Source organism: Thamnophis sirtalis, unplaced genomic scaffold, assembly GCF_051295495.1.
Source record: "Thamnophis sirtalis isolate CommonGarterSnake01/CBP01778 unplaced genomic scaffold, rThaSir2_p1.2 scaffold_1, whole genome shotgun sequence".
Taxonomy (NCBI): Eukaryota; Metazoa; Chordata; class Lepidosauria; order Squamata; family Natricidae; genus Thamnophis; species Thamnophis sirtalis.
The window spans coordinates 112,023,534-112,049,789 of NW_028261381.1; the positions used below are offsets into that span (position 1 = coordinate 112,023,534).

Consider the following 26,256-nt stretch of genomic DNA (forward strand, 5'->3'; position numbering starts at 1 on the left):
GCTTATTAGTAACCTTGACTATCACTAAGTGTTGTATCTTTTTATTCTTGAGGAATGTATTTTATTCTCCTTATATACACTGAGAGCATATATACCAAAGACAAATTCATTGTGTGTCCAATCACACTTGGCCAATAAAGAATTCTATTCATAATGTTCCATCTGACAATTCCCTCCATCAATAAGACCTCTGGAAATATTAAGGTTTTTTCTTTCTTTCAGGACCCCTTCATACTGTAAAACAGCTTTTCTTTATATGAGTTATAGTTATCAGTATTTATGGTATTAAAATATTAAAAAATAAAAATGATGCATTCACTGCTATTATCTTTTCTCACAATTGTTTGATAGAATTTTAATATTGTCTTACTTTTCAATACAGGTTAGCAAGTCTGATAAGGTCTTGGGAGACCTCCAAGTGTCCTAGAATTTGACATCTGTGTCACAGCTGAGATGGAGATGTACAATTGAGTGTCATTCATACACTAGTAATGCCACACTCCACTCCTACATGTGACATTAATGGAATCTATCTCCCAGTTTGTTTTTGCTCCATGATGGTACTGGAAACCTTCAAATCATTTATTTAATTCACTATTCATTCTTTACAGTTATAAGCACTCTATGATTTATCTGGAGCTTCAGGTTGAACAAATGTAAACAATCCATATGAGTTCCTGAGAAAAGTGTGATTCTGATTTAGATATCTGGAAGCAGTTAAATGGGATGAAACCTATTAAAGCTGAACCCAAACAACAGAGTTGCTGTTTGTTCCTTGTAACGTGGTGCTGATGCTGGTACGGTGGAAAACCCATTCATGAAGAGACCCAGGTGATTCTCAGCTGGATGATCAGGTAAAGATTAGGGCCCAGGCCAGCTTTGGTTGTTGGCTACTTGTAACCCTACCTGAAATGTGAACACCTTGTAACACTTACTCACAGCTCTTTTCTGGGCTACTTCAGCGGGCTGTAAATAAATCTACTTTTGGGGACCATTTGATAACAATAATTGGCACAAAATGCAGCGTTCTACATACCCATGCCTTGAGTTTACTTTTCCTATATTTGCTCCATGAGTCTAAAATGACTGATTTGATTGTTACAGAAGTACACATGGAGTGCCTCAGAAGGTGTGAATTATGAAAAAGGATCTTTGGTGAAATGCAGGGCAATAAATTGTGGATAAAAAAGTATATAAGAATATGAATGTGACAATGGAGAATGAAAGATGTTGCATCAAATGTGTAGACGGCAAAAATAGTTGAAATGATGTAGTTGAAAAGAGCAGTGTACTTCTGCCTACTATCTTATAATTGTTAGAAATGGGTATATTGAGTATCCTCAATTGAGTCTTAGTATACTTGAGTATATTAAGAGAAACTTAAAAATAAGTTGAATAAAGTGGTAATGAGTGTTTTAAAAGTGTAGGTGACAAAAGGATTGGGTCAAGGTTAAATAGATGTTAAATGAATACATTGAAGTGAATACAAAAGTATTCAATTTAAAACTAGCATATTGAGGTGGTTTGGTCATGAGGGTACAATAAATAAGGATCAAATAGCAAAACAGATGTGAAGAGAAAATAAATAGATGAATGAAGAAAAGACCAAGAAAATTGAGTTGGATGGAGTTGGTAACACTCTCAAGAAAGGTGTGATACAAAAAGGGAGATGCTAAAGAATAAAGGCAATTTATACATTTATAACACATAGATTGCATTGTAGCTTCTTCCTCCCCCCCCCTTACCTCCTGTCTTTAATTTCTTTGGCTCATACATTATTTCTGCACTCTGCATAAAGCTAATAATTATAAAATGGAATACTGTAATCAGAGATAGGTATGGAGGTGCCATAATTAATGGGATCTATGATTATTATAGCTCATCCTATGAAGGCATATACCTTTTTCCTTTTGATTATTGTTAATGGTTGTTCCCATATAAAATAATGATTTTCATTAAGAATTCATGCCTTGAGCCAATATGTTCTGCTACTTTTATACCAAGGTAATGTGATCTGTGATTTGATAGTGATTTCATATGGGTCCGTATAAACAGCCCTTGTTCACATATGAATTTCAGTAATATTAGTAAATATTCATCTTCAAAAAAATATTCATCTGTCATGCTAAATTAATTTTATTCTTCAATATATGCATAGATCATTGTTATTTTTTGTTGTTGTGTGCTAGTTGTTGATTTTAAAAATACCCCTTTTTTCAAGCTTCCAGAAGCCCCATCCAGATTTTTAGGTCTAAAGTAGCTGAAAAAACTATGAGATGGTTGTAGCATGTTTTTAATAGTTACCTGGTTATCAGGTATTCTCTAAGACACAGCTCCAGCAATAAATTATGGGTCCATCTATCTTACAATTCTGGAAACAATGACATGAAATCTATCAATAAGTAGGAAAACTCTGTGATTGTGATTCATATTCCAGTGTTTTGTATTCGCTGTGATGCTGGGTAAATTTGTGTTATATAAATTCAATTCAATTCAATTCAATTCAATTTATTAGATTTATAGGCCGCCCAATCCCGGAGGACTCTTACAGCTTACAAAGAACAAGAAAATAAAAATAAAATAAAAATAAAAAACAATTTAAAAATTCCCCAATACGCATAATATGGTGTGTTGCAAATTGTGTGTCTTTTCATGCTACCTAGCCTTGGCTTTGAAATTGAACATCGTGAAGCTAAGCAAATACACAACATAGATGGAAAATCAGCAGGAAACGCCAAGGCTGTACTTCAAGTTACACTGAGAAACTGAATAAACAGGAAAGGCGATGTCAAAGCACTTCCCGCTGGTTGCCAAGATAATTATACATATGTGTCCTTAAACTTAAAGCCACCAGGAGCTGAATTTAAAAAAAGGGATTATTTTCGTTTTATTTAAAAACACACAAAGGTAATCTGTTACTGCTGTGACAGTGTTAAGCCTTTTGAGAACTTGCTGCATATCCATTTTGTTTGGAAAATCCATCATTTTCAGGATCCTTGTCAACTGCTCTTTAGTTTCTAGCCATGCCTTTTTATTTGGGCCACGAAGATTGTTTTCTCTACGAAAATCTCATCCAGAAGCACTCGGAACCGAATTGACCAATGACCCGCTCGCTGTACAAGCCCAATACTGCTCCCAAAGGGTAACTCTCTACATAAAAACTACGTCTACCAAAATGCATCACGCTCTGTTTTTTTGGAATCAGAGATATTGTGTGTGACTCATTTCCTGTTTCTATGGTATTACAAGACCGGCTTCTCCGGATTGTAAACTACTATTCCCAGAATGCACACAAAAAAGAGAATTTGGTGCTCTGATTGGTTGAAACCATATGAAGACACTCCCGGCCTGTGGCGCGGTTCTCTTTCGGGTCGAGCTTGTAGGTCTCCGAAGGAGGCTGCACCGACAATGGGAGGGGTTTCGGTAGCCCATCTTGTTGGGTGATGCGCTCGTGCTTCGCGGCTGGATGAGGCGGATATCATCTGTGAGTACCGCGAGGCGGGCTGTTACTGCTTCGCCCTTTAAAGTATGTGGCGGAAGCTGAGCTTAAGTCCCGGACTCGAGGGTTGCTAATGTTGGTAGCACTTGTATGGGGTGGTAAAGCTTTTTTTGGGAGAGGGGGGAGCGGCAGGAACGTAGTTAAATAATCTTGAGGAGCAGTTGATAAGGAACCAACTTCAGAAGTTTGAAAAGCAGCCGGGGACCTCATACTGTAGCACAACGAATCCCCGTTTGTATAAGAAGTTAGCATTGCTTGTTTTTAAACCAACACGTTATAAGAGAACACAGGAGCCATATATAAACTTCGGAAGTGTTGCAAAACTTGGTTTCCTTCCACCAAACTTGGTTTTCTTCATAACCTGTGATAAATGCATAAATGGCAGCATCCAAGAAATAAGAGCATGATAGAGCATGATATTTCGACTGCAATTGAATAAAACAGCTGTGGTAAAAGAGTCCTTATGTATCCTGTTCAGTAGTTCTTGCCAAACACTGGAGCCAATTCAGCTATCAAGAATTCAAAAAATTAATAGAGGAAATTACTAAAGAAACATTGGCTTAAAAGGGAAGACAAATAATTAGAGAAATTCCTTTTATTCCCAGTTCACAAAGCAGCATAAATATGGGAATGGTGGTTTATTTTGCTGGCTCACACTCCAGAAGACTGGTATAACAGCTGAATGTAATTTGGAAACTTTTTAAAGACTCCCATATAGGCTATGTAGTCATTATACACAGATACAAATTAACCAATTTGAGTTTTAATTTTGTGTTGTGTGAATTCGATTCTGACCGAATTATGACCTTTTTGTACACTTATGATTGCAACATCTGAATGGCCATGTGAGCAAAATTCAGACACTTGGCAATTAACTCATATTTATGACAATTGTAGGGTCCTGGGGCCATGTGATCACCTTTTGAGACCTTCTAAAAAGCAAAGTCAATGGGAAATCATATTCATGCAACCGTGTTACTAATTTAACAGCTGCATTGATTCATTTAACTGGCAAGCAAAGTCATAAAATGGGACAAAACTCACAACAGCTGACTTGCTTTGCAACAGAATTTTTGGGTGCAATTATGGTTGTAAGTCAAAGACTACTTGTATGGTAAATACATAAAGAAAAGATTTTAAATTCCATTATCTTTATGGCCAATGTTCCAAAGTTGCTAAGGCAAAAAGTTAATGGGTACATATGCCACCAATGCATGCTGTATTTTTTTTTTAAATGTAAGACTTACCATGTTGTCTGAATTCCAAGCAGTGATTGTACTGTCTGGGTTCAGGTTAAACAGTAAGTCTCAAATTGTTTTTAAATGTAGTATGTGGTATGCTAAAATGTGGTTCTCCTTCTGTGCTGAGCTCTTTGGCTAAATGTACTGATACCACTGTTCTGCAGCCTTCAGATATTTTCTCTTTTTGAAATATCTTCTTTGCTTGGTTATTCAAGAAGATGGAAAATCCCATGCTCCAAATATAGGCCCTGTAGGCAGGGTTTTGTATGTTATCAGCACTTTTGTATTCTGAAAAAAATAAATATTCTATGAGAAGATGCCTCATAGCCTGTATTTACTTACCTGTGAAGACACTATTGGAAAAACTGCAATTGAATTATTTTGCAAATCCTCTCCTTTATTAAACTTAACAAGGGTGATGATTTTTCCTACTTCATCAATTATCAAATATACATGAAATATAAATATTATAAGCATCTGGAATATACTATGTTTCTTCATCTTCCGGAAGGGCATTTTTTCCTGAAAGTAAATCAGAGATATGGAATTATTAAATTCTCTTTAAAGGCAATCATTTTGGCATAAGGTACAGAACTTATGACCCACCAAATTGTATTCTTGAAATGCAATTCCCAGGATTTATCACCATCAGCTCTGCTCTCTGGGGTTGCTGGGAGTTGTGTTTTAGGGGGCCTCATTTCTGTTCTAGGCAAATGATGCTCATGATTTATTGCTCAGGCTTGCAGAATAATTAACCATGACTACATCATGCAATGATAGTACAGCTAGACTAGTTTTGGCATAAAAAATATAATTGGTTTTGAACTTTCCTTTCAAATTCATTAATTAGTTCTTTAAATTGTAATTAGCTGTAACTGTTTTGTAAGTCAAGCATTAAACATATATCATTTTTCATCTTTTTTGTCCATTCAAAAGGATATGAAGATGGCTTCTGTTTAGATTGCAAAATCTGTCCCCAAAACCATGATATCCCATCAAAATAAGACATTTGTGAAATATACAAACTTAAGCATATGTGTTTCTAGAATATAGGAGCTATACAGGGAGTGATTCTAGATCATCCCAGATTTGTTGAGAGTTGGGTGGCATACAAATTTATTAAACTATTATATTTGCTTCTAATGCAATTGCTGCCTGGACTCAATAATTTTTTTCCTTTTACTCTTAGGAAATAGTGACCATCTGCAATTTTCCCTTCTTTGATGCCTATCTCTTTTCAGTTATTTTTTGCTGTACCTGTAATCTAGTTGGCTTGGGGTCTATTGTGGTCCATATCTCCTGAGCCTTCCTGATATAAGTAGTCAAACTATAAGAATTATAAGATAATTTGAAGGTTGTCTGGTGGATTCATAGTGGTATCACTAATAGAACAAAATTATGTTAGTTAGAGTGCCTAAAGGAATAAAAAGAAATTATTTGAACTACTGAGACCTCTTTCTTCCTTTGCCTTTTTCTGATATTTTTTGTCCATGCAAAAAATTTTTTAAAATCATAAACTTTCCAATAGCAATAGCACTTAGACTAATATACTACTTCATACTGCTTTTATAGCGTGCTCTAAGAGGTTTACAGAATCAAAATATCATATGATTTGATGATGGTTCCATGAAGCCCATATATCCTTTAGTAATAGTGTTTTTTCAATCAACATTGCTTCCCTTCCTTAAGAGAAGGGCAAGTAGATATCTCTGATGACATGGTTGTGTTTTTATGTTACACATAGAGCAGCATTTTTTTTCTATAGAAGGGTAAACTAGCAAGAGAGATTGGAAACCTTAATTTTATTTTTTTAGTGATATATATTTTCCTTTATTCTACATTACAATTTCAATTTTGCAACAGCAGTATACTGGTTGTATTAAATCCATGATGTTATACACCCTAATCATGACCATTTCTCTCTTAATCATATAGTATAGTTTCTTTTTAAATACATAATATTGTACATCATAATTGTACCCATTGATTCCATGTTATAATGTAACACTGTACATTTATCACTCTATACATTTACAATTGTGTACAGTCCAATAATAATATTGCTTGCAATATATATTCTTCTGCATAACTTTGTACCTGTATTTGTTTCTAGTTTGTTAATCTCCTTTCATTATTAATTTTCTAACCTCTGCATCTATTGTCTAGCCAATTATAAACCTTAATTTTAGAGTACTGTCTGAGCAGTCCCTTTGCAGAGGAAAAAATATTGCTCTTGCTTTTTCATAGTGACAACCAATAGCAGTTGAATTTGGATAGTATTTTTAGCCCTCTCCTGCAAGTGGCTGAAGTTGATTGGGAAGCTAATGGAACCCTTAAGCTCTTCTTGCAGTCAGGCATAGTTAAATACACTTGTATTTTTAATTAGCCAAAGCTGATGTAATTTTAGATCTGCTTGCTACACATCACTTCTAATTAGCCTGCCAACTGATGAAATAAGATAAGCCTACTCTACCGACCTTGTTATCTGTTAAGCATTTTACTTCCTCACTTGAAGAAGAAATTTCTAAATGAATTCCAGAAATGTTGAAGCAATTTTAAGCAACACATGAAGAACATTAATTCATTAACAACAAAGCAATGCTGATATAGGCCATTAAGAGAATATAAGACTGTGATGGCGAACCTATGGTGCATGTGCCAGAAGTGGCACACACAGCCATCTCTCCGGGCATGTGAGCCATTGCCCGAAGCTCTTCTGGTTTCTGGCGCACCACCCAGCTGGTCTTAACGCACTTGGGAGTGCTGGAAACCAGAAGAGCAGCTCCCTGGTGCGCCTCTGCGCACCGGGAAGATGATCTTCCGGTTTCCAGCGTACATGCCACCTGGTCCTCCAGTTTTTGGAATGCGCACCAAAAGATGCAAAACCAAAAGACCAGGTGGCCAGTGCACATGTGTACGCCGGAAACCAGAAGATTAGGTGGCTGCTCCTCCAGTTTCTGGGACACTCATGCACACTGGCCAGCTAGTCTTCACGCACGCATGCGCGCCAGAAACCAGAAGGTCAGGTGGCTGGTGTGCATGTGCATGCCGGAAACCAGAAGATCATCTTCCCGGTGCACGCATGCGCACTGGGCAGCTGTTCTTCCGGGTTCTAGCACACTCAGTGCTGAAAATGTTCACCAACACTGATATAACAGATTGTACACCCCAAGGAAAACATCACTATTCCATATCAACATTTCTACCTTTAAGCTTAAGAAAAGTTCACATTCTTTATATTACACTAATATTCTAGTATTTAGACACTTACAGAGTTTCTTATAATATGATCAATTGAATAGCATTAAACCCACCATTTTTTCCTGGAAAAAGGATTTACTTTGCTGCTTCTTATAATTGATAAATGTGTGACTGGAATAACTCTTGTCATTAATCATTTTCCATGGTTAAGTATACTGTATTCTGTACTGCAAATATTTATCTTTAACTAATTTTTTATATAGAATAAAAAAATACAATTACCAGGGGGCATTTTAAAAATGTCATTAAATGACATCATCCTTTTTGTAGGATGGAAGCTACTGCTAATTTTATTTGCTATGTTTAAATTCTTCAGTTGTATTATTGTTCTAATCAAATCCACGTGCATCTGAATTTTGACTTCAAAATTGATGGAAAGTATACAAACAAGGTTGCTATGAAAAACAGATCTTAATCAAGGTGGTGCTTATGTCTTCCTTTAGACATAATAAGGTGAATAAGAAAGTAGAAATAAAATGTTTATTGAATTGAATAGTTCTGCTATTAAAAGTAATATTTGGAACATTATAAATCTGGTAAAGAGTTAATTAATTTTCTGTTTTCATAGGGATTGGGTAAGATTTTTCTGAAGAATTCACTATGGTCCGAGAACGAAAATGTATATTGTGTCACATCGTCTACAACTCAAAAAAGGTAAAATAATATTTCAGCACCATTCCAAAAAACTTTTCATTTTATATCTTGGTTAGAAAATGTAAAGCTTACTTTGTCTGAGTATTCAAGGTATCTTTTATTGATCATTTCAATTATCTTTTAAGTTCACAACAATAAACACCAATAACCACCAATGCAGCCATACAATAAGATAGAGGTTTTTATTTTTGCAAGCACAGGGCTACACTTGATATTTGAAGCCTGTTTGTTTGGATAATGCTTGCAGCTGCCTTCCAAAAGTAGAAAGATGCTTCTATTAATTAAGTATCGTTAATATATTCACTTGCTGTATAATAAATAGATTTCACCTTTTGTCACAGTAAAAATAGAATTTGGTGGCAACTTCTTGAGTAGTTTTTTGAAGTTTTCAAAAGTTGTCTGTTATGTATTTCTACTCTAGAAAACTCAAAATAGAACTAGTGCCTTGATGGCACTAAGCTGTAGCAAAGAAGGAAACAAGTCTCTCCCAATGCAGTGTACTTTATGTCCTGCATACTTTATATCTTCCTACCAGGCATAATACAAATCGGTTTTGTCTAATGGTTAAGGGTACCAGGCTAGAAAGCCAGACGCCACGAGTTCCGACCTTGGGCTAGTCATACTCCCTCAGCCTTATTCGCCTCACAGGGTTGTTGTTGTGGCGGGAAAAATGAGACGAAAGTCTGTTGAATATGTTTGCCAGCAGGAGTTATTATTCAGATGGCAAAGTACAGGCAATTTTTTTTACTGATTTTATTATTTGAGCAAATCAATTAGGAGATGACTCTATAGGTCGAACATTACTGTGTTCCCCAAAAAATAAGACTTATCCAAAAAATAAGTCCTAGCTTGATGTTTATACTCGAGCCCAATATAAGCCCTATCCCCCAAATAAGCCCTAGTTAAGACCCCACCCATTCCATTGCACCTGGCTGCATGGGGTGGGGTGAGGTGCGTAGGTAAAAATCAAGTGAGGGTGGGGATGGGGGGGTTGAGCTGCTTACCTTCAGAGAGTTGCAGCCAGGCCTTGCACACCCTGACACCTGCCTCGCCTTGCTGGCCCACTTCTTCTGCAGCCACTTGCCACCGCTCTCATGCGGCACCTCCTGACCTCATTTTGCCATCAGAGGCCTTCAGGAAAGGCCTCTGCAGCAGAGAAACAAACTCCAGATTGACATGCGTGGTGCCCCCTGGCTTCTGTTTCGCCATCAGAGGATCCAGCGCTCTTTTATCGGCTGGAGAGGACTTTCCTGAAGGCTTCTGATGGTGAAATGAGGCTGGGGGGTGCCAGACGCGTCAATCCAGAGCCCATTTCTCAGCTGCAGAGGCCTTTCCTGAAGGCCTCTGACGGTGAATTGAAGGCCGGGGTGATCCGAGTGGTGGCAAGTGGCTTCAGAAGAAGTGGGCCAGCAGCGGGCTCCTGCTGGGTAGAGTTGTCAGTTGTCAGTATATGGATATACACCAAAAAAGGCACCAAGTCTTATTTTTGGGGAAGTCTCCACTGACTCACCTCATGTGGCGGCACTGACAACTCCACCCAGCAGGAGCCGGCCAGGTCTTATTTTTAGGAAAATATGGGTATCTAATGTAAATTCAGAAGAAAACTGATATTAGGTTATTCCAGTAGGGAATAGTAATATTCAGGTTTTCAATCATTCACTTTTTTTCTAATTTGATGTCTCCTACTACCATCAATCATGGTATCTTTGTGGCCTGCCTTCAAGGGTTGGGGATGGGGAGAATTATATATTGAGTGGGCAGGAGTGGGTGGATGATTAGTCACTCTGGGTGTATGGACCCACACAGTTTGGCATCCTCTCTGTGCATATCTAATAGCTTCATGAAACTATTGGGGATAAGAATGTTCATGAGACTCAGTTTTACATTTTGACTCCTGGTCATTCACACAATCAGTTGGTCTCCGAAGCGAGGTGTGGGAGGAGACACATGTGGGTATTAACACAGCCCATTTGCCCAGAGAACAAGCAAGGGGGCACACACTCCTTGGCACTACGCAACAAAGCAGTTCGGCTGGGCAACTGGGTGGAACGGAATCTCTTATCGATTCGGATGGAACACATCTCCGGGTGGACAACCGACAGGCAGATTGGCTCAGCAGAGAGACGGTGGACCATGGGGAGTGGCAGTTACATCCCAGCATCTTTGAGCGGATTTGTCAGAGGTTTGGTTGGCCGACAGTGGATCTCTTTGCCACTCCATCGAACGCCCAGGTTCCGAGGTTCATCTTGCGGTTCCCAGCTCGGGGAGCAGAGGACGTTGACGCCCTTTCCTGCAGATGGCCGTCCAGCCTCCTTTACGCTTTCCCTCCCTTTCCTCTCCTTCCCGTGGTTCTGAGGAAGCTAATGCTAGAGAGGGCAGAAGTGATTCTGATAGTGCCCCATTGGCCCCAGCAACCCTTATTTGTGGACCTAGTGGGTCTGTAGGTTCTACCTCATTGGAGGATTCCCAGGGAGCTGGTAGCTCTGTGCCAGGGGAATCTAGAGTATCCGGATTGGAGTGGATCCAGCTAACCGCTTTGTGCTTGAGTGGGAGCAACTGAGGGAGGCCCAGTTCTCAGCCAGGGTGATCAGAACCATTGAGGCTTCCAGACGGAAGTCAACCACATGCATTTACAATGCGACCTGGAGTTCCTTTGTAATCTGGTGTAGGTCAGTCCAGATAGAGCCGGCCTTGGCTTCAGCGCTGCAGGTACTGGAGTTCCTCCAGGATGGGTTGGAGAAAGGTCTGGCTCCCAGTACCCTCAGAAGGCAGGTATCAGCCTTGGCCACAGTCATTGGGGTGGGTGGGATCTAGATCCCTATCCCAACATCCGGTCATAAAGAGATTCCTCAGAAGCACTGCTAAACCTCGGCCTCCAGTCATCTTTCCCACTTGGGATCTGCCCACGGTGCTCCAGGCTCTTACGGAGGCGCCCTTTGAGCCTCTGAGGGAGATATACTTCCAGTTCCAAACTCTCAAGGTGGTTTTCCTAGTAGCCATCACCTCAGCAAGGCGGGTGTCTGAGATCAATGCCTTATCTACCAGGGCGGATTTGTGCTCCTTCCATGACAACCAAGTGGTACTCAGGCTAGACCCTGCTTTTCTGCCCAAGGTCAACACCCCTTTCCATAGGGCTCAGGAGGTGGTGGTTCCGGACTTCTGTCTGGCACCTTCCAGAGAAAGGGAGAGGTCCTGGCACCGCCTGGACGTCCGTAGGGCCCTGCGCATCTACCTCAAACGCATGACTGCCTTTAGGAAGTCGGCGGTGCTTTTCGTATCCTTCCAGCCTTCTTCCAGGGGGGTGAAGGTATCACTTGCCACCATCAGCAGGTAGATAAGGTTAGCTATCACTAAAGCCTATGAGGCATGGGGGATTCCGGTCCCACAGGGCATCACGGCTCTCTCTACCAGGAGTCCGGATATCCCTGCGGCCTGGGCTACCCAGGCGCCCATTGAGGACATCTGCAGGGCGGCCGTTGGGCTTCGCCTTCTCCCTTCATTAGACATTACCGGCTGGATGCCTCTGCGGAGGCATCATTTGGCAGGAGGGTTCTTCAGGGTGTGTTGGACACTCTTGGGGCTCAGGCCCAATGATTCCCTCCCTTGGACATTTAGCTTTGGTATGTCCCACATGTGACTCCTCCCACGCCTCACTTCGGAGACTGTCAGTTGGTCTTACCTGAACTGCATGTCTAGAAGCGGTCATGGGAGGAGTCACTTCCCGCCCGTACTGTGCGCGCCTGCGCATGGGAGGCCTGAGGGAGTTTAGTGGTTGGTCAGTCGGGCCTGGGGGCAGGGAGTTGTTGTCCCTTGTTCTTGTTCCCTTCCTTTCCAGCCTCTTCTTGGACTGGACCATCGGTTAATCTGGGGAGTCACGAGGAGGAAGAAGAGGGAGTTGCCTCAAATTTAGGTGACCTCAGTCTCTGGGCAAATGGGCCGTGTTAATACCCACATGTGACTCCTCCCACAACCACTTCTAGACATGCAGTTCAGGTAAGATCAACTGACATTTTGTCTTGTAGCTTATAGGCTCTAGAATCTGGATGGGATGGAAAGACCAACTTTAGGCTCAATACCAGCAAGTTAGGATGGTTTTGAGTTGGGAAGCCATCTGGCCCCTTAGTTTTGGATGTATTTGTGCTCTCCCTTTGTTTATTCAAAATTATTAGCCAAACTGATTTTTAACTTGAGGGTCCTTCACTCACAGAGCCTAGTCAAGGAGCAGGTAAGGAGCTGGAGAAGGGCTTTGCACAATATCTGGTATCCAGTTATGACTATTCCTGAAGTGGAATCCATAGATGGACCAAATGTGGTAGCTCAATTGGTTAGGAATATGCAGGTGAGATTTGTTCCTGTACACATAGTTTCCTTCCTATTTATTTATGGCTTCTTACTTTCACTTTTGCAGGAGATGGATGAGCACATGAGAAGTATGCTTCATCATCGGGAACTTGAAAATCTCAAGGGGAGGTATGACTATGACAACGATCATTTCATCTTTCTTCATTTTAATCTAGTACAGCACAACTCTTATGTGAAACATTTTTTGTATAATACCTGTGCAATTAAAAAGTATTTACATTTTTAAATACTATATGGCATAGTGTTTAAGGTTCCTGTAATTAAGTGTGACTGAAATGGCCAGAAGATTGTGAGAAGTTGTGAGGAAGCTGAGAAAGAAATAGGATGAATTCTAGATATAAATATTCAATAGATGAGATAGAAATGTGTTATCTTATAGATAGCAACTCACTCTGGACTTAAAACATCCAAGAAGAAAATACTAAAATTCAAAAAAACCTCCCATCTTAATTAACTTGTGAATAAAAGTAGGCTGGAGTCCTGCAGTGTCTTGAGATTCTGTTTTTAGTGACATAATACTCAATTTCATATTGTCAAATGGTATACATGGGGTATACCTTTCAGGTGAGTTAAAATTTAACTACTAAAATTGCTGGATAGAAATTCTGGGAACAGTAACCCAAAACATCTGGAGTACTTCAAGTTGGAAGCAGAAAAATATAAAAACTAAGTTTGCTGGCTATAGAATTCTGAGAATTGAAGTCCATATATTGTAAAGTTTTCAAGGTTGAAAAACCATAAAGCCGTAATATGTACTCCAAGCATGAACTCAGTTATGTTGATTACAGGAGAGAGCATATCAGCTTAATATCAACCCAAACACTTGTAGCTTATAAAGTTAAGAAAGCTTTGTCAGTTCAGTTTAAAGTGTATTCAGCAATGTAATGCCTTCTGGATATAAGCCTTCTGGTTGTAGTCTGAATATATGGGAAAGTTTCTGAGAAACAAACAAATAAATATGCTAAAGTGGTCATCTAATAATCACCTCTCCTTGAATCTGTTCATCTTGAAACTAAATCTTACAACCAATTGACCTTGTTCTTGGCAATAAGGATCCATCTGTTGCCTGGCTGAACAGCTGAAGGGTTAGGGCTCTGATAGCAGATTGTCACCAACATTAACTTTAGCTGTGTAATTTGAGCTAGCAATTCCAGATATTTTTTATTAAAATAATAATTTTAAACAACTTGTTCTTATAATTTCCAGTTTTAAATTGATTATCACCATCAAGGTAACATCAGTTCTTTCCAGCTACTTTGATAGACCACTTTTATGTCCCATCTGTACAGTCTAAACAGCTATATCAGGAAGGGTCTTAATTTAGCTTTGTATTTAGGTTTCCCATCTTCTGCTCTACTCTGTTTAATGTTCAGATTTGGGAAGGTATGAATATGTCCCATTTATATCAATGGGTAGAGTACATTGGGATATGACAACTTTTTAGAGTTGAAAGAGAAATTCCCATCTAAATCCAGAAGCAATTTGGTCCTCACTAAGTTACTTGGATATTTGTGATGTTTAACAACAGTAACAATCCATTGTGGCACAACCCATAGGAAAATTATATTAAACATTAAGAGAGATTATGTGGATTAAATTAAATTTCTTTTTGTTGTCAATCCATTGATAGTGTTATTTGTAATTTGTAAACTGCCAATTTAGCAAAAATGCACTTTTTTCCATAGTTTATACAGTGCTTGTGGCTGAATATTAAATGTGAAATTAGGGGAGATTTGTGTTGGTAGATTTCTTGACCACAAAATCCATATTATTATTTCACTCGTTCTCTGTTTTGCTTAAAAATAATTGAAATATTGTGAATTTAAAAATCTCAAATGCACATTTGAAAGCAATAACATTTCTGAGTTCATTATAATTTGGGGATCCAGATGTGTTCAGTGCATGGATATATCTAGTGAAACGTCTTTTTTTTTTTTTTTTGCTATAAATTTATTTAGGCAATTTATATATCCTCTCCTCTTAAAATAGCACTTGCAAAACAAGCAGTATATAATGGGTTCCCCTAACATTCCAGCCTTAATGCCTGGAAAAAGACCAGATCTTCATAACCTTCCGGAAAGCCGAGAAGGTCAGGACCCCCTGATTCTCAGAAGGAAAACTTTGGGGCAAGCAATAGGAAGGATGATATTGTTTAAAACAGGGGTCCCAATCCCTGGACCTTGGACTGGTACCGGTCCGTGGCCTGTTAGGAACTAGGCTGTGCAAGTGAGCAAAGCTTAATGCGCACATGCACAGGATCTAGGTAAACACACAAAGCTACTCCTAAACCCCAAGTCCCTGAAAAAAATGTTTTCCATGGAACCTGTCCCTGATGCCCGTTTTTAAGACTGGGTTGAACTCAAGAAAAGTGTTCATTTATATAGGAATTAGCAGAATATACAGAATTCCATTTTAAAGCTTTTTTTAAAATGAAGAGGATGGCGCTTTATTTAGCAATCAGCTGATCTCTTAGTGAAGCATGTAGTCTCATGTCTTGTGGGTGGGTGAAGGATTTTCTCCCCCTTGGTTTGTCTTTCATACTTTCCAAATTACAGAGGTGGAAGAAGATTCCTCAGCCTGTATTTCCTTTAAGAGAAATTCTTCATAGAATAGCAAAGATGATTGTAGCCCAGGAAATGGGGGCTTCTATCACATTGCTAAAGAATGTTCTGGCCAGATGGTTTTGCAGCTGTGTTGTGCCCACATAATAAGTTATTGGTGGCATAAAGCTTTAAAGCAAAACACAGTATTCTAAGTATGCTTGCTGTCACTTTATTAAACCTTAATAAAAGCTTAGTACAATGGTTCTCATTGTGGAATGCCTAAGAATGAAGTCTGTTTGGGATAATATTAGTCGCTGAACTTTTTCTTCAAAAAGGTTTATTTTTGCTTGTGATTTTAAATTTTGAGTTCTGAAAATTTCACTTTTACTCTCTTCCATTTGGAAATGGAAAGGAGATTCCAGAGCTCCAATTCACATTGCTGTATGCCATCAATTTATCTCCAAAAATTGTACTCCCCTTCTGCCTCTTATATATCATATATTAATATATGGAATTGTAGACTAACAATGTCAATATGTAAAACTGTTGCAGATCATAGTCACAAAAGGCACTAATTTTGCTATTCAGTTTCTTTTGTTATTTTTTGGGAGTAGATTTTCAGGCCTTTGATATTATTTCATGAGTTTCTGTGATAGCTTGGGTCCACTTGCCAAATTCCTTTAAATCTTTTCAAATCATCTAACCCTGGCTGAAGAATAGTGATTTTGGCATTTTCATGGGGGATCACAAAATCTCACTAACTTTTGGGAAATTGCAACCTTAAAAAAAAAAATAAAAGTTAAAGAAAAGGTTTAATTTTAATAAGTTACAGGGGCTTCTGGCCCTATTTTGGCAGTGACAGCTATCCTCTCTTCAAAGCATTTTAAGGCTTTCAAGGTTGTTTCTTTCCCTGGAAGGTTCCAAGGCTAGAAATTAAATATGTAAGGTTTTTATTTCTTGGCCACTTGTCTGACAGCTGTCTGTTCCCTCCAGCTGAAATAATTTTGTGCCTTTAGCCTAATCCTTGCAAAGTAGAGAAGGGACAACTTGCATTTTCTGAAACCAAATAAAGTACAGTGAATTGGAGACTCCCTTGCAGTCTTTGAATTCCAGGCCACTGTGCCAGTTGTCCCAGATTAGATTTCACTGTGTTAAGATTGGCTGCCGAAGTTTTTTCTCCCCTCCTCTGCTGAGGAAAGCTGAGACAGAGCTTAAATCTAGACTCTGACACTGGTTTCCCCAGTGCAGCTGGCACCATGGAGGTGCTTTAGAGCAGCTTCAGCTAGCTCTGCAAGCCCCCTGCTCCCCTATGTTTCCTTCCACAAGATTTTGAGTACAGCAATTCAAGAAGAATACCAGATGACCCCTTTTTTATTATCAAGTTCGTTACCTCTTGATTGTTGGAAAAAAATCTGAAATTCACCAAGAAACAGCCAAATGAATTCAAAAGAAAAAGCTTAGAAAGCAACAGGTTTATTTTTTTAAAAAAACTTCAATCTAAATTACCAGCTCTTGTGTCTGATTGAACATTTTTGTTCAGAGGAAACTTAATTAAGATCAGCATCGTTTGCCATGCCTGTGGGAAGAATTGAGTGCCCACCTTCTCCTTCTTTCCCCAGGGACAGCAATCATGAGTGCCAAGTGTGTAGGGTAACCGTGGTGGGCTTGACAGCCTATGCCAAGCACATCTCCAGCCAGTTGCACAAAGACGGCATTGAAGTCCACGATGCCGAGGAAGAGAAAGAAAAGACCGATGAAGAATACTTTGACAAGGAACTTATCCAATTAATACAGCAAAGAAATGAACAAAACCGGTGAGTCTTTTCACATTTTATTAATTTGCACTTTATGAAGTTCTTTATAGGTTCTTTGAACAAAAGAAAATGCTTTTCAAAGTGCAGAGGTGCCTTCTGTGCAGCCTCGAGTTGTGTGTAGCTGGCAGAATTCCAACAACTGACTAACTTGCTATTTTAAGTTTATGATTTAAAAGTGTTTTGACTTTGGAATAATGCTTTTTGAATTAACAATTAAACCTGACTACTATTGATACAGCTTCATTTGCATGAAATAGCTGCAGGTTTATTTTTTGCCACTTATATTTAAACATACCTAATAGGGATATTAAGATTCTTCTATAAATATACTCTCCAGTCATGCCCATTGCACTTTACAAACTTTTGTCCAGGTCACAGTAACTAATTCTGCCACATTTATAACCTACTTTTATTATATCATACAAAATAAATTGAAAGCATGTTATGATTTTGGCTTAAATGTGGAGACTTCACCCTTAGTTTTTATGTATATGCAACACCTGGAACTACAAAACTGGACAATTCTTAGTTTTTTGTTTTTTTTTAGAATTGAGTTAAATTCATCATGTGTTTCAAGATGTAAATGCATTTCTAATCAATCTCTTTCACTCTAGCATGTGGGTGTTTTTTTTAGGATTCTCTGTAAAAGAATGTATCATATTTCAGTCATTGGAAGAGAAGAGCAGGGCAGCTCATTCAGAGTGATGTTCCAATGGCAGCAAGCCAGTGAGTGAAGCATTGCTTCGCGAAAGATTGAGGCAGATATGTATTCCCCTGTGTCTGGTGCAGCTGCTTTGCAGGCTTTCCCAGATTGTATGCGTATGAAAGTACAAGCATTGAATTCCACTGTGACTGGTATTTAAGCAAAGCCTACGAAGGCTCTCAAACTTGCTGTGCCAAACGTTCAGGACAATGGGACTATTTTCAGCACTTTACTGTTGACAGTGCCAGAAAATATCCTTTCAGACAATTTGCAAAAAATGATTCATTTTCCCCCCACTGCTTTTAGTTATGTGCAATTTAAAGACCATGTATTTACTTTGGTTCTGCATGATAGACAAATGTTGTTTATATGGTAACCAATTCTGTCCATTCTCCCCTACTTCAAAGTGTGACACTTCCCTGTCTCCGAAGTGAGACGTGGGAGGAGTCACAACTGGGTATTAACACAGCCCTTTTGCCCGGAGACTGAGGTAAATCTTGAGGCACACCTCTTCTCCTCCTCCTGACTTTCCCAGATTAACCTCAGTCTTCGGCCCAGAAGGAGTGTTTTTCCTGACTCTCCCTTCACTTCGAAGATCTTTTCAACAGACTAATTCCCTTGTTTGGATCACCTCTCCTCATCCGTGCTTCACCTGCTGCTAGCCCTAGAGTCTTGCCGCTTCGCTAGCACAAGCCCCGAGTGGCTGGATGGTTGCGGAGGGGGGGGGGAAGCCCTTACCTAGCCGCGAGCTCCAAGGAGATCCAGGCATCGAGGGATTGCAGGAGGCAGAGGCCCAGCAGAGGACATCCTCCCAGCGTTTCCTGAGGATTGGAGCGGAGAACTCGGACCACAGGCCCAGCGGTCGCCATCTTGAATCACGGCCATCTTGAAGCATGTGAGTGGAGCGTGTGGTCGGCGCCCTGGTTATGGACGGCATGGGTGCCCAGAAACCACCGCCGGAGCCAGAGGGAGGCTGCAGGGGCCAGAACTCTGCCAGTAATCCGGTGAGGGCCCAGAGCTTGGCAGTGGGCTGGCGTTTGGGCTGCGGATCAGTGGCAAGCGCGGAGCCTTAAAGCGGCAGGACGTGCAGTCGAGCCGAGGCCGGTATGAAGGAGGAGGTGGGGAATGCAACCGTGAGTAGAATGGCGAAGGCTGCAAGGAGCGGGGGGAGCAGCGGGCCCTAGATCCCCAGGGGAGTCGGACCTGAGCGAGGGGACCTCCAGGGGAGTTCTTCAGTCACCAGAGGGAGGTCCTCCGCCAAGAAGAGCACCTCCAGGGCCGCGAGGAGGGAGACCTCCGGCAAGGAGGTGCGGGTCACCAGGGCTTCCAAGAGGAGGATTAGGGACGCCATCAGTCCGTCGCCCTCCAGATCTTGCTCCCCCCGCAGGCTTCCCATGCTGGAGGAGGCCCAGCCTGATTTCCTGGGATCCCCAGGGGGCTCTAACAGAGGGCACAGTTCCCTATCGCCCCCCTTATCACCTGCCCACCCCTCGAGGGCATGGGGAGATCCCTTCAGGTGCAGGGCTCCTAGCACTTCCAGGCGCCGGCTGGCCACACAATCACCAGGCTCGGGATTTTTTGCAACCCCCAGATCTTCATCCCTCCCTCCCAGAACTTCCTGAGAGCTTTCAGGAGGTTCTAGCCAGAGCCATAGCACAGAGGATAGCCACAGGGATGAAGCACCAGTCCAGGGTTCCAGAAGAAAGACTTCCCGGGGTAACCCCAGGGATCATCAGGACCATTCCAGATCATCTGCCCCCAGAGAGACCAGGTCATCCTCTCCCTCCACTGCCAGCGAGGGCTCGGATTTAGAGGAGGGAGAACTGAAGGACATTGGGTTTTCGGAGGACAAGGACGCCCAGGTTCCTGAGGCGTCCAATATCACCGGTCTTTTCCCTCCCTCCTTGTTTAGCTCCTTATTACATAAGACCAAGGCCACGGCAGACATGGACAACAATCCAGAGCCAAGCCCAGCTGCTGCCACCTCAGGCACAAATGGGGGGAACAAGAAGGGGCCCTTCCACAGGCCCCAGGTGGAGAAGGAGGAGATTCCTACCCCAGACCTATTCTTAGAGGTGCTTAAGTCCCAGTAGGTTAAACCAGGTTCTTTCCCCAACCCAGGGAGCAATGACCGCAGGTTCTATAACCTTAATGCTACCTTTGCCCAAGGCCTACAGGTACCTCCAGTGGACACTCCGGTCGCTAACCTGGCTTCATCTTCTGCAGTGGTGACTGGAGACATCTCTAACTGCCTCAGAGCGGAGGACAAGAGAGCAGAGATGGTAATGCGCAAAACCTTTCAGGCAGTGACAAGGGCAATTAGGGCAGCGGCGGCCGCCTCCTTTTTCAACAGATCCACCTTGCTATGGCTGGAGCAGCTGCGGGACAGGACTCTGGCTTCAGATGTGAGATTGCTGCAGGACATCACCAAAGTAATGGCAGCCACTCAATTATCAGTGGACGCCACCCTGGATGTGGTAAAATATTCTTCTAGAGCTTTATGTTCCTCAATAGCATCCAGACGCCTGCTGTGGCTATGCCATTGGCAGGCCGAAATCCCGGGCGAAATGGCACCTGGCAGGAGCAGATTACACCGGGGACAAGCTGTTTGGTTCATCTCTGGATCCCATTCTTGTGGAAGACAGAAGCAAGCGTAAGGTTTTCCCGGCCACGAACAAGTGTTCAGAGCACCAACCAGCTCCTTATTCCAGGAGAGCATCCTATTGTCCACCTGAGTCGGAGTTCCAGCAATAGATGTATACCGCACCCAGATTTACCAGACAGGGGGATAGGCAGTTTTCCAGGGACAGATTCAGGAGCCAACCGCAGGGCAAGCGGCCCTTTTGATTGGGGGGGAGGGGGCAGCCAACCCTTCCACAGGTTCAAGTGATTCACCTCTGGATCACCCCATTGGCAGCTGCCTCTCCTTATTCGTGGATTCCTGGGATCGCATCACCTCGCATGAGTGGGTCCTCCAGACTGTTAGGCTCGGGCTTCAGCTGGAGTTCTACTCACAGCCCCCGAATAGGTTCCGAGCTTTCACCTCCTCTAGGAATCCGGCCAAGCAGGCCCTCCTGGGCAAGACCATCCAACACTTGCTGGCCATCATGGCAGTAGAGTTGGTTCCAGAGGGGGAGAGGGGATCAGGATTCTATTCTAACCTGTTCCTAGTTACCAAGAGTTCAGGGGGATGGAGGGCCATCTTGGATCTCAAATTACTCAACTCCAGATTGGTATACCATAGGTTCAAGATGACCTATCTCAAGTCCATCATAGAAGGTATCTGATGGGGATTTTCTGGCCTCAATCGATCTCACGGAGGCTTATTTACACATCATGATCACCCCTGAGCATCGTAGGTTCCTCAGGTTTTCGCACAAGGGTAGCCACTTCCAAAATAGGGCTCTTCCCTTTGGGCTGGATCAGCTCCCAGAACCTTTACCAAGGTACTGGCTGTGGCCGCAGGTCACCTTCATTCCATCCCTGTCCGGCTTCATTGTTACCTTGATGATATCCTCGTACTGGCCAGGTCCCCGGCTAGGGCTGAGCAGGACCTGGGCCTCACCATTGACACTCTGAGGTCCCTGGGGTTCTCGATTAACCTCGAGAAGAGCCATCTAGTTCCCTCCACCAGACTCCAGCACCTAGGGGCCATCATAGATTGATTCTATGGCTGGTGAGGTATTTCTCTCCCAGGAGCGTAGGGACAGCATTGTTCAGCTGGTTCAGTAGATCCATAAGTCTCATTCTGTCCCTGTAGTTCTTCTTTCCAGGCTTCTCGTTAAATTTATCTCATGCATAGGGATCGTGCCCTGGGCCCGTCTCCATGCCAGAGAGCTACAGTGGTTCCTGCTCCCACACCAGCGACGCGAGCTTCAAGGTTCTTGTGACACCCCAGGTGCTCCTCTCGTTCCGTTGGTGGCTGTCTCCAGCTCTAGGCCGAGGGTGCCTGTTCAGGGAGCCAGTAAGGAAGATGCTCACAATGGACGTGAGCCTGTTTGGCTGGGGAGTGCACCTGGAGTCCCAAATAGCCCAGGGCCGCTGGACCCCAATGGATCTGCGCAACAACATCAACTGGCTGGAGCTCAGAGCCATCCATCTGGCTCTGCGACACTTCAAATCAACAGTGTCTGACCAACACGTTCTGGTCCTGACGGACAACGTGGCAACCAAGGCCCACGTGAACAAGCAGGGGGGCATGCATCCCAAGGCTCTGCGCAACGAGGCCCTCCGGCTGGGCAACTGGGCGGAAAGGAACATCCGATCGATCAGAGCGGAGCACATTTCCAAGGTAGAGAACCAGCAGGCGGACTGGCTCAGCAGGGAGACAGTCAACAACGTAGAATGGCAACTCCATCCCAGCGTCTTCCAGCAGATTTGCAGGAGGTTCGGCCGCCTGACATTGGATCTCTTCGCAACCCTGTTGAACACCCAGCTGTCCAGCTTCATATCGAGGTTCCCAGCCAGGGGAGCAGTGGATACAGATGTTGTGGTTGGCCGGCCAGGCTTCTCTACGCCTTCCCTCCCCTTCCCCTCATCCCCGGGGTTCTGAGGAAGCTAGTGACAGAGAGAACAGAGGTAGTTCTGATGGCCCTCTACTGGCCACGACGCCCCTGGCTGGCAGACCTGGTGGACATGTCGAAATCCCCCCCCCCATTGAAGGATTCCGCAGGGGGAAGTGGCTCTGCGCCAGGGGTCTCTGAAGCATCCAGACCCGGAGTGGCTCCATCTGACCGCCTTTGCGGATTGGTGCCGATCGGGGGGGAATCAACCTGTCCTTGTCATCCATGCCTCAGGTTCTGGATTTCCTACAGGAAGGTCTGGAAAAGGGGTTGGCACCCTCAAAAGACAGGTCTCTGCCCTTTCCACGGTACTGGGGTGGGGTGTGTGGACTCGCCTCCCTTATCCCAGCACCCGGTTTTAAGGCGATTCCTAAAGGGAGTGATGAATCTGAGACCCCCTGGTCCACTGATTCCCGACTTGGGACCGCCTCACGGTGCTCCAGTCTCTGACGGAGGCCCCCTTCGAGCCCTTGAGGGCTCTCAAATAACCTCCAATTCCTAACACTCAAGGTGGTATTCCTGGTTGCAATCACCTCAGCCAGGAGGGTGTTGGAGCTTAACAGTCTTTCAATCAGAGAGGATCTCTGCTCATTCCTAGACAACTGGGTCATCCTCAGGCTGGACCCCACCTTCATGCACAAAATCAACTATCCTTTCCACAGGGCACTAGAGATAGTTCTGCCGGACTTCTGTCCGAAGCTTTCCAGAGAAAGAGAAAGGTCCTGGGACCGCCTTCAGGCGGTCGGAGGCGCTTTTCGTCTCCTTTCAGCCTTCCACCTGGGAAGCTAAGGTTTCTCTGGCCACCATCAGCAGGTGGATCAGATTGGTCATCTATGAGGCATGAGGACTCCAGGTTCCAGAGGCTATCACTGCACACTCCACCAGAAGTGCTGCCACATCAGCGGCCTGGGCCACCCAGGCCCCCATCGAGGAGATCTGCAGAGCTGCCGCCTGGTCCTCTCCCTTGCCCTTCATCAGGCACTACTGGCTGGATGCATACGCCTCTGCGGAGGCAGCCTTCGGGAGAAGGGTTCTTCAGGGGGTCCTGGACTCTTGGGGGGCTCAGGCCCAGTGATTCCCTCCCAAGGACATCTAGCTATGTCCCAGTTGTGACTCCTCCCACACCTCACTTTGGAGACTGTCAGTTGGTCTTACCTGAACTGTATGTCTCGAAGGTGGCGTGGGAGTAGTCACTTCCCACCCGTTAGGGCGCCCCGCGCTAGGGGCCTGAGCTAGTTCAGTTATGGTCAGTCAGGGACTGGACAGAAAGGATGTGTGTGTGGGGGTTTCTATGTCCCTTCCTTCCCAAGTTTCTCTGCAACGGACCATTGGTTAATCTGGGAAAGTCAGAAAGAGGAGCGGAGGTGTGGCCTCAAGATTTACCTCAGTCTCCGGGCAAAAGGGCTGTGTTAATACCCAGTTGTGACTACTCCCACACCTCCTTCGAGACATGCAGTTCAGGTAAGACCAACTGACATATTTCATTCATTCTTTCTTTCTTTCTTTCCTTCCTTCCTTCCTTCCTTCCTTCCTTCCTTCCTTCCTTCCTTCCTTCCTTCCTTCCTTCCTTCCTTCCTTCCTTCCATCCATCCATCCATCCATCCATCCTCCCCTCCCCTCTCCTCCCTTCTCTTCTTTGGTTGGAGAAAGAAGTAGTCTATGAAACTGAAGAAATCCATTGTGTATCTGACAAAGTGACTCAGCTTTGGTGTCTTCCACCTATACCGAAAATTATTAGAAAGCTTTAATAAAGGTTTCCCCTATTCAGTCGTGACCAACTCAAAAGGCCTATCAATATTATTCATTTATTTATTTACACTATTTATATAGCCACCCTTTCAAATTGCCCTGGGGAAAAGCTCTGCACCTCCAATAACATCTGACAAGGTCCCAACATTTAAGTAATTCTAACAGAAAAGGCTCCTTTTCTGTTGCTGTGCTTGTCCCCCAAAGCTAAGGATAATGCTGACCCTGCCTGCGTTTCCCCCAGTCATCGAATCAGGAGGATTTGGGCTCCTGCCAATTGTGATTGTCTGTCTCTCAAATAACCTTGGTGAACATTTTTGAATATGTTATATTTTATTTTAGCTTTCAGAGCAATAAAACTAGCTGGATTCAGTTAAATGTGCCAGAATTATCCTGGTAGAATTAAATATAGGAAATGAGAAAAGAATTAACTTAGCATTACATTATTGGGCTACAATTTTTTTGACCTTTGATCTAGTGATCTCCTTGAAATCTTGATGAGCCACAGTTAATTGACTCCTATTTATGGAATTGCTAAGGAGTCTTCTCAAAGTTAAAAAAAGGATATGGAACTCAAGACCTTCAGCATGTCTATGAACAGAAGTTGTCAGATGCTATAGTGTGAAATTTTCTTACATCTCCAGTAGGCTGGAGGGTAGACTGGAAAGGCAGAGAATCATGTTGATTTTTTAAAAACAGTATAATGTTTTTCTGACGTTTTACTTTTTTTGAAATAACTTAAAATGAAGCCAATTCAGTTCTAACCAAGAATAGTATTACACAGTCCTAGTTACTGTATTTTTCGAAGTATAAGACGCACCCCCCCCACACACAAAAAAAGAGGGTAAAAATCTGGGTGCGTCTTATACTCAATGTAGCTCCACCCACCTGCTCTGTGCATCACATTTTCAGGTGGTTCCAGGCGGGGGGGGGAGGGATCCTCACTTCCACATGGAGCCTGATTCCCGGGGAATTGCTTTCAAAGCCTTTTCAATGAAAGCATTTTTGGGTGGCATCACCACAACCCTCTACCTGATTCCAAAAAGGTGCTGTGTGTAGGTAGATTGTATCCCTGCAGCTTGGAACTGCCTGTCACCTGAAATGCTCTTTTTCCTCCCAGGACGCTAGATTGGGAAGTTAAAAACCTGGAATGGGATACAATCAAGCTCCTGAGATCGCTTCGCTGCCACCCAAAAATGCTGTTATCCCAATCTCTGCTGCCTGGAACTGCCCTAGAAGGGGTAGGTGAAGTGGGCTCTGCAGAGATCACTGTAACAGCATTTTTGGGTGGCAGTGCAGCGATCCAAAGTCAAAGCCTTTGAATCAAGCTTGATTATATCCCATTCCAGGTTTTTAACTTCCCAATCTAGCGTCATGAGAAATCTAATGTCTCTGAGGCACTTCTCATTTGCAGGAGAAGGAGGAGGGCGGCATATAAAAAAGCCTCTGAGTAACTTTGAAAGAAAGCCGCGCTTGTAACCTGCTGAAAACCGCCGCCCGAAAAGTCATTTTCTCCCTCCTCCTCTCCTAACGTTTTTAAAGCATGGTCACCTTCCCAAGGGCACCACAATCCTCATGAAAGCGGGGGGGGGGGGGACAAAGAGGGCAAGAGAGCTTGCAGAGATGAGTGATTCCCTATGAACCCAAGGAAAGGGATGGGGAAAAGGAGCCCCTTCAGAAGGAAAACAGTCACCTTCTTCCCCTCAGATTTGCACCCTCTTGTTCCTCGGCAACCCCTCTGCCAAGCCTCTACTGGCTGAAACTCTGCATTTGTTTTGTTTTTTACTTCTCATTTTCACGTGTTTCTGCCGTATCTCTTTAGCGCTCCAGCTCACAGAATGGGGCAGGCAGAAGAAAAGCCAAGAAGCCAC

The 26,256-nt window shown here is 43.1% G+C and overlaps 1 protein-coding gene across 1 annotated transcript in view; it reads left to right on the forward strand.

The window, feature by feature from the left end:
* Positions 1–3,357: 3,357 nt before the first annotated feature.
* The window catches only part of ZNF106 (zinc finger protein 106), a 53,616-nt gene continuing 30,717 nt past the window's right edge, over positions 3,358–26,256 (forward strand). The window contains exons 1-4 of the mRNA XM_087722136.1: positions 3,358–3,484; positions 8,570–8,655; positions 13,064–13,125; positions 17,180–17,374. Of these exons, the coding sequence (XP_087578262.1) occupies positions 8,602–8,655; positions 13,064–13,125; positions 17,180–17,374 (311 nt within the window). The 5' untranslated portion in view covers positions 3,358–3,484; positions 8,570–8,601. The remainder of the gene's footprint in view (positions 3,485–8,569; positions 8,656–13,063; positions 13,126–17,179; positions 17,375–26,256) is intronic.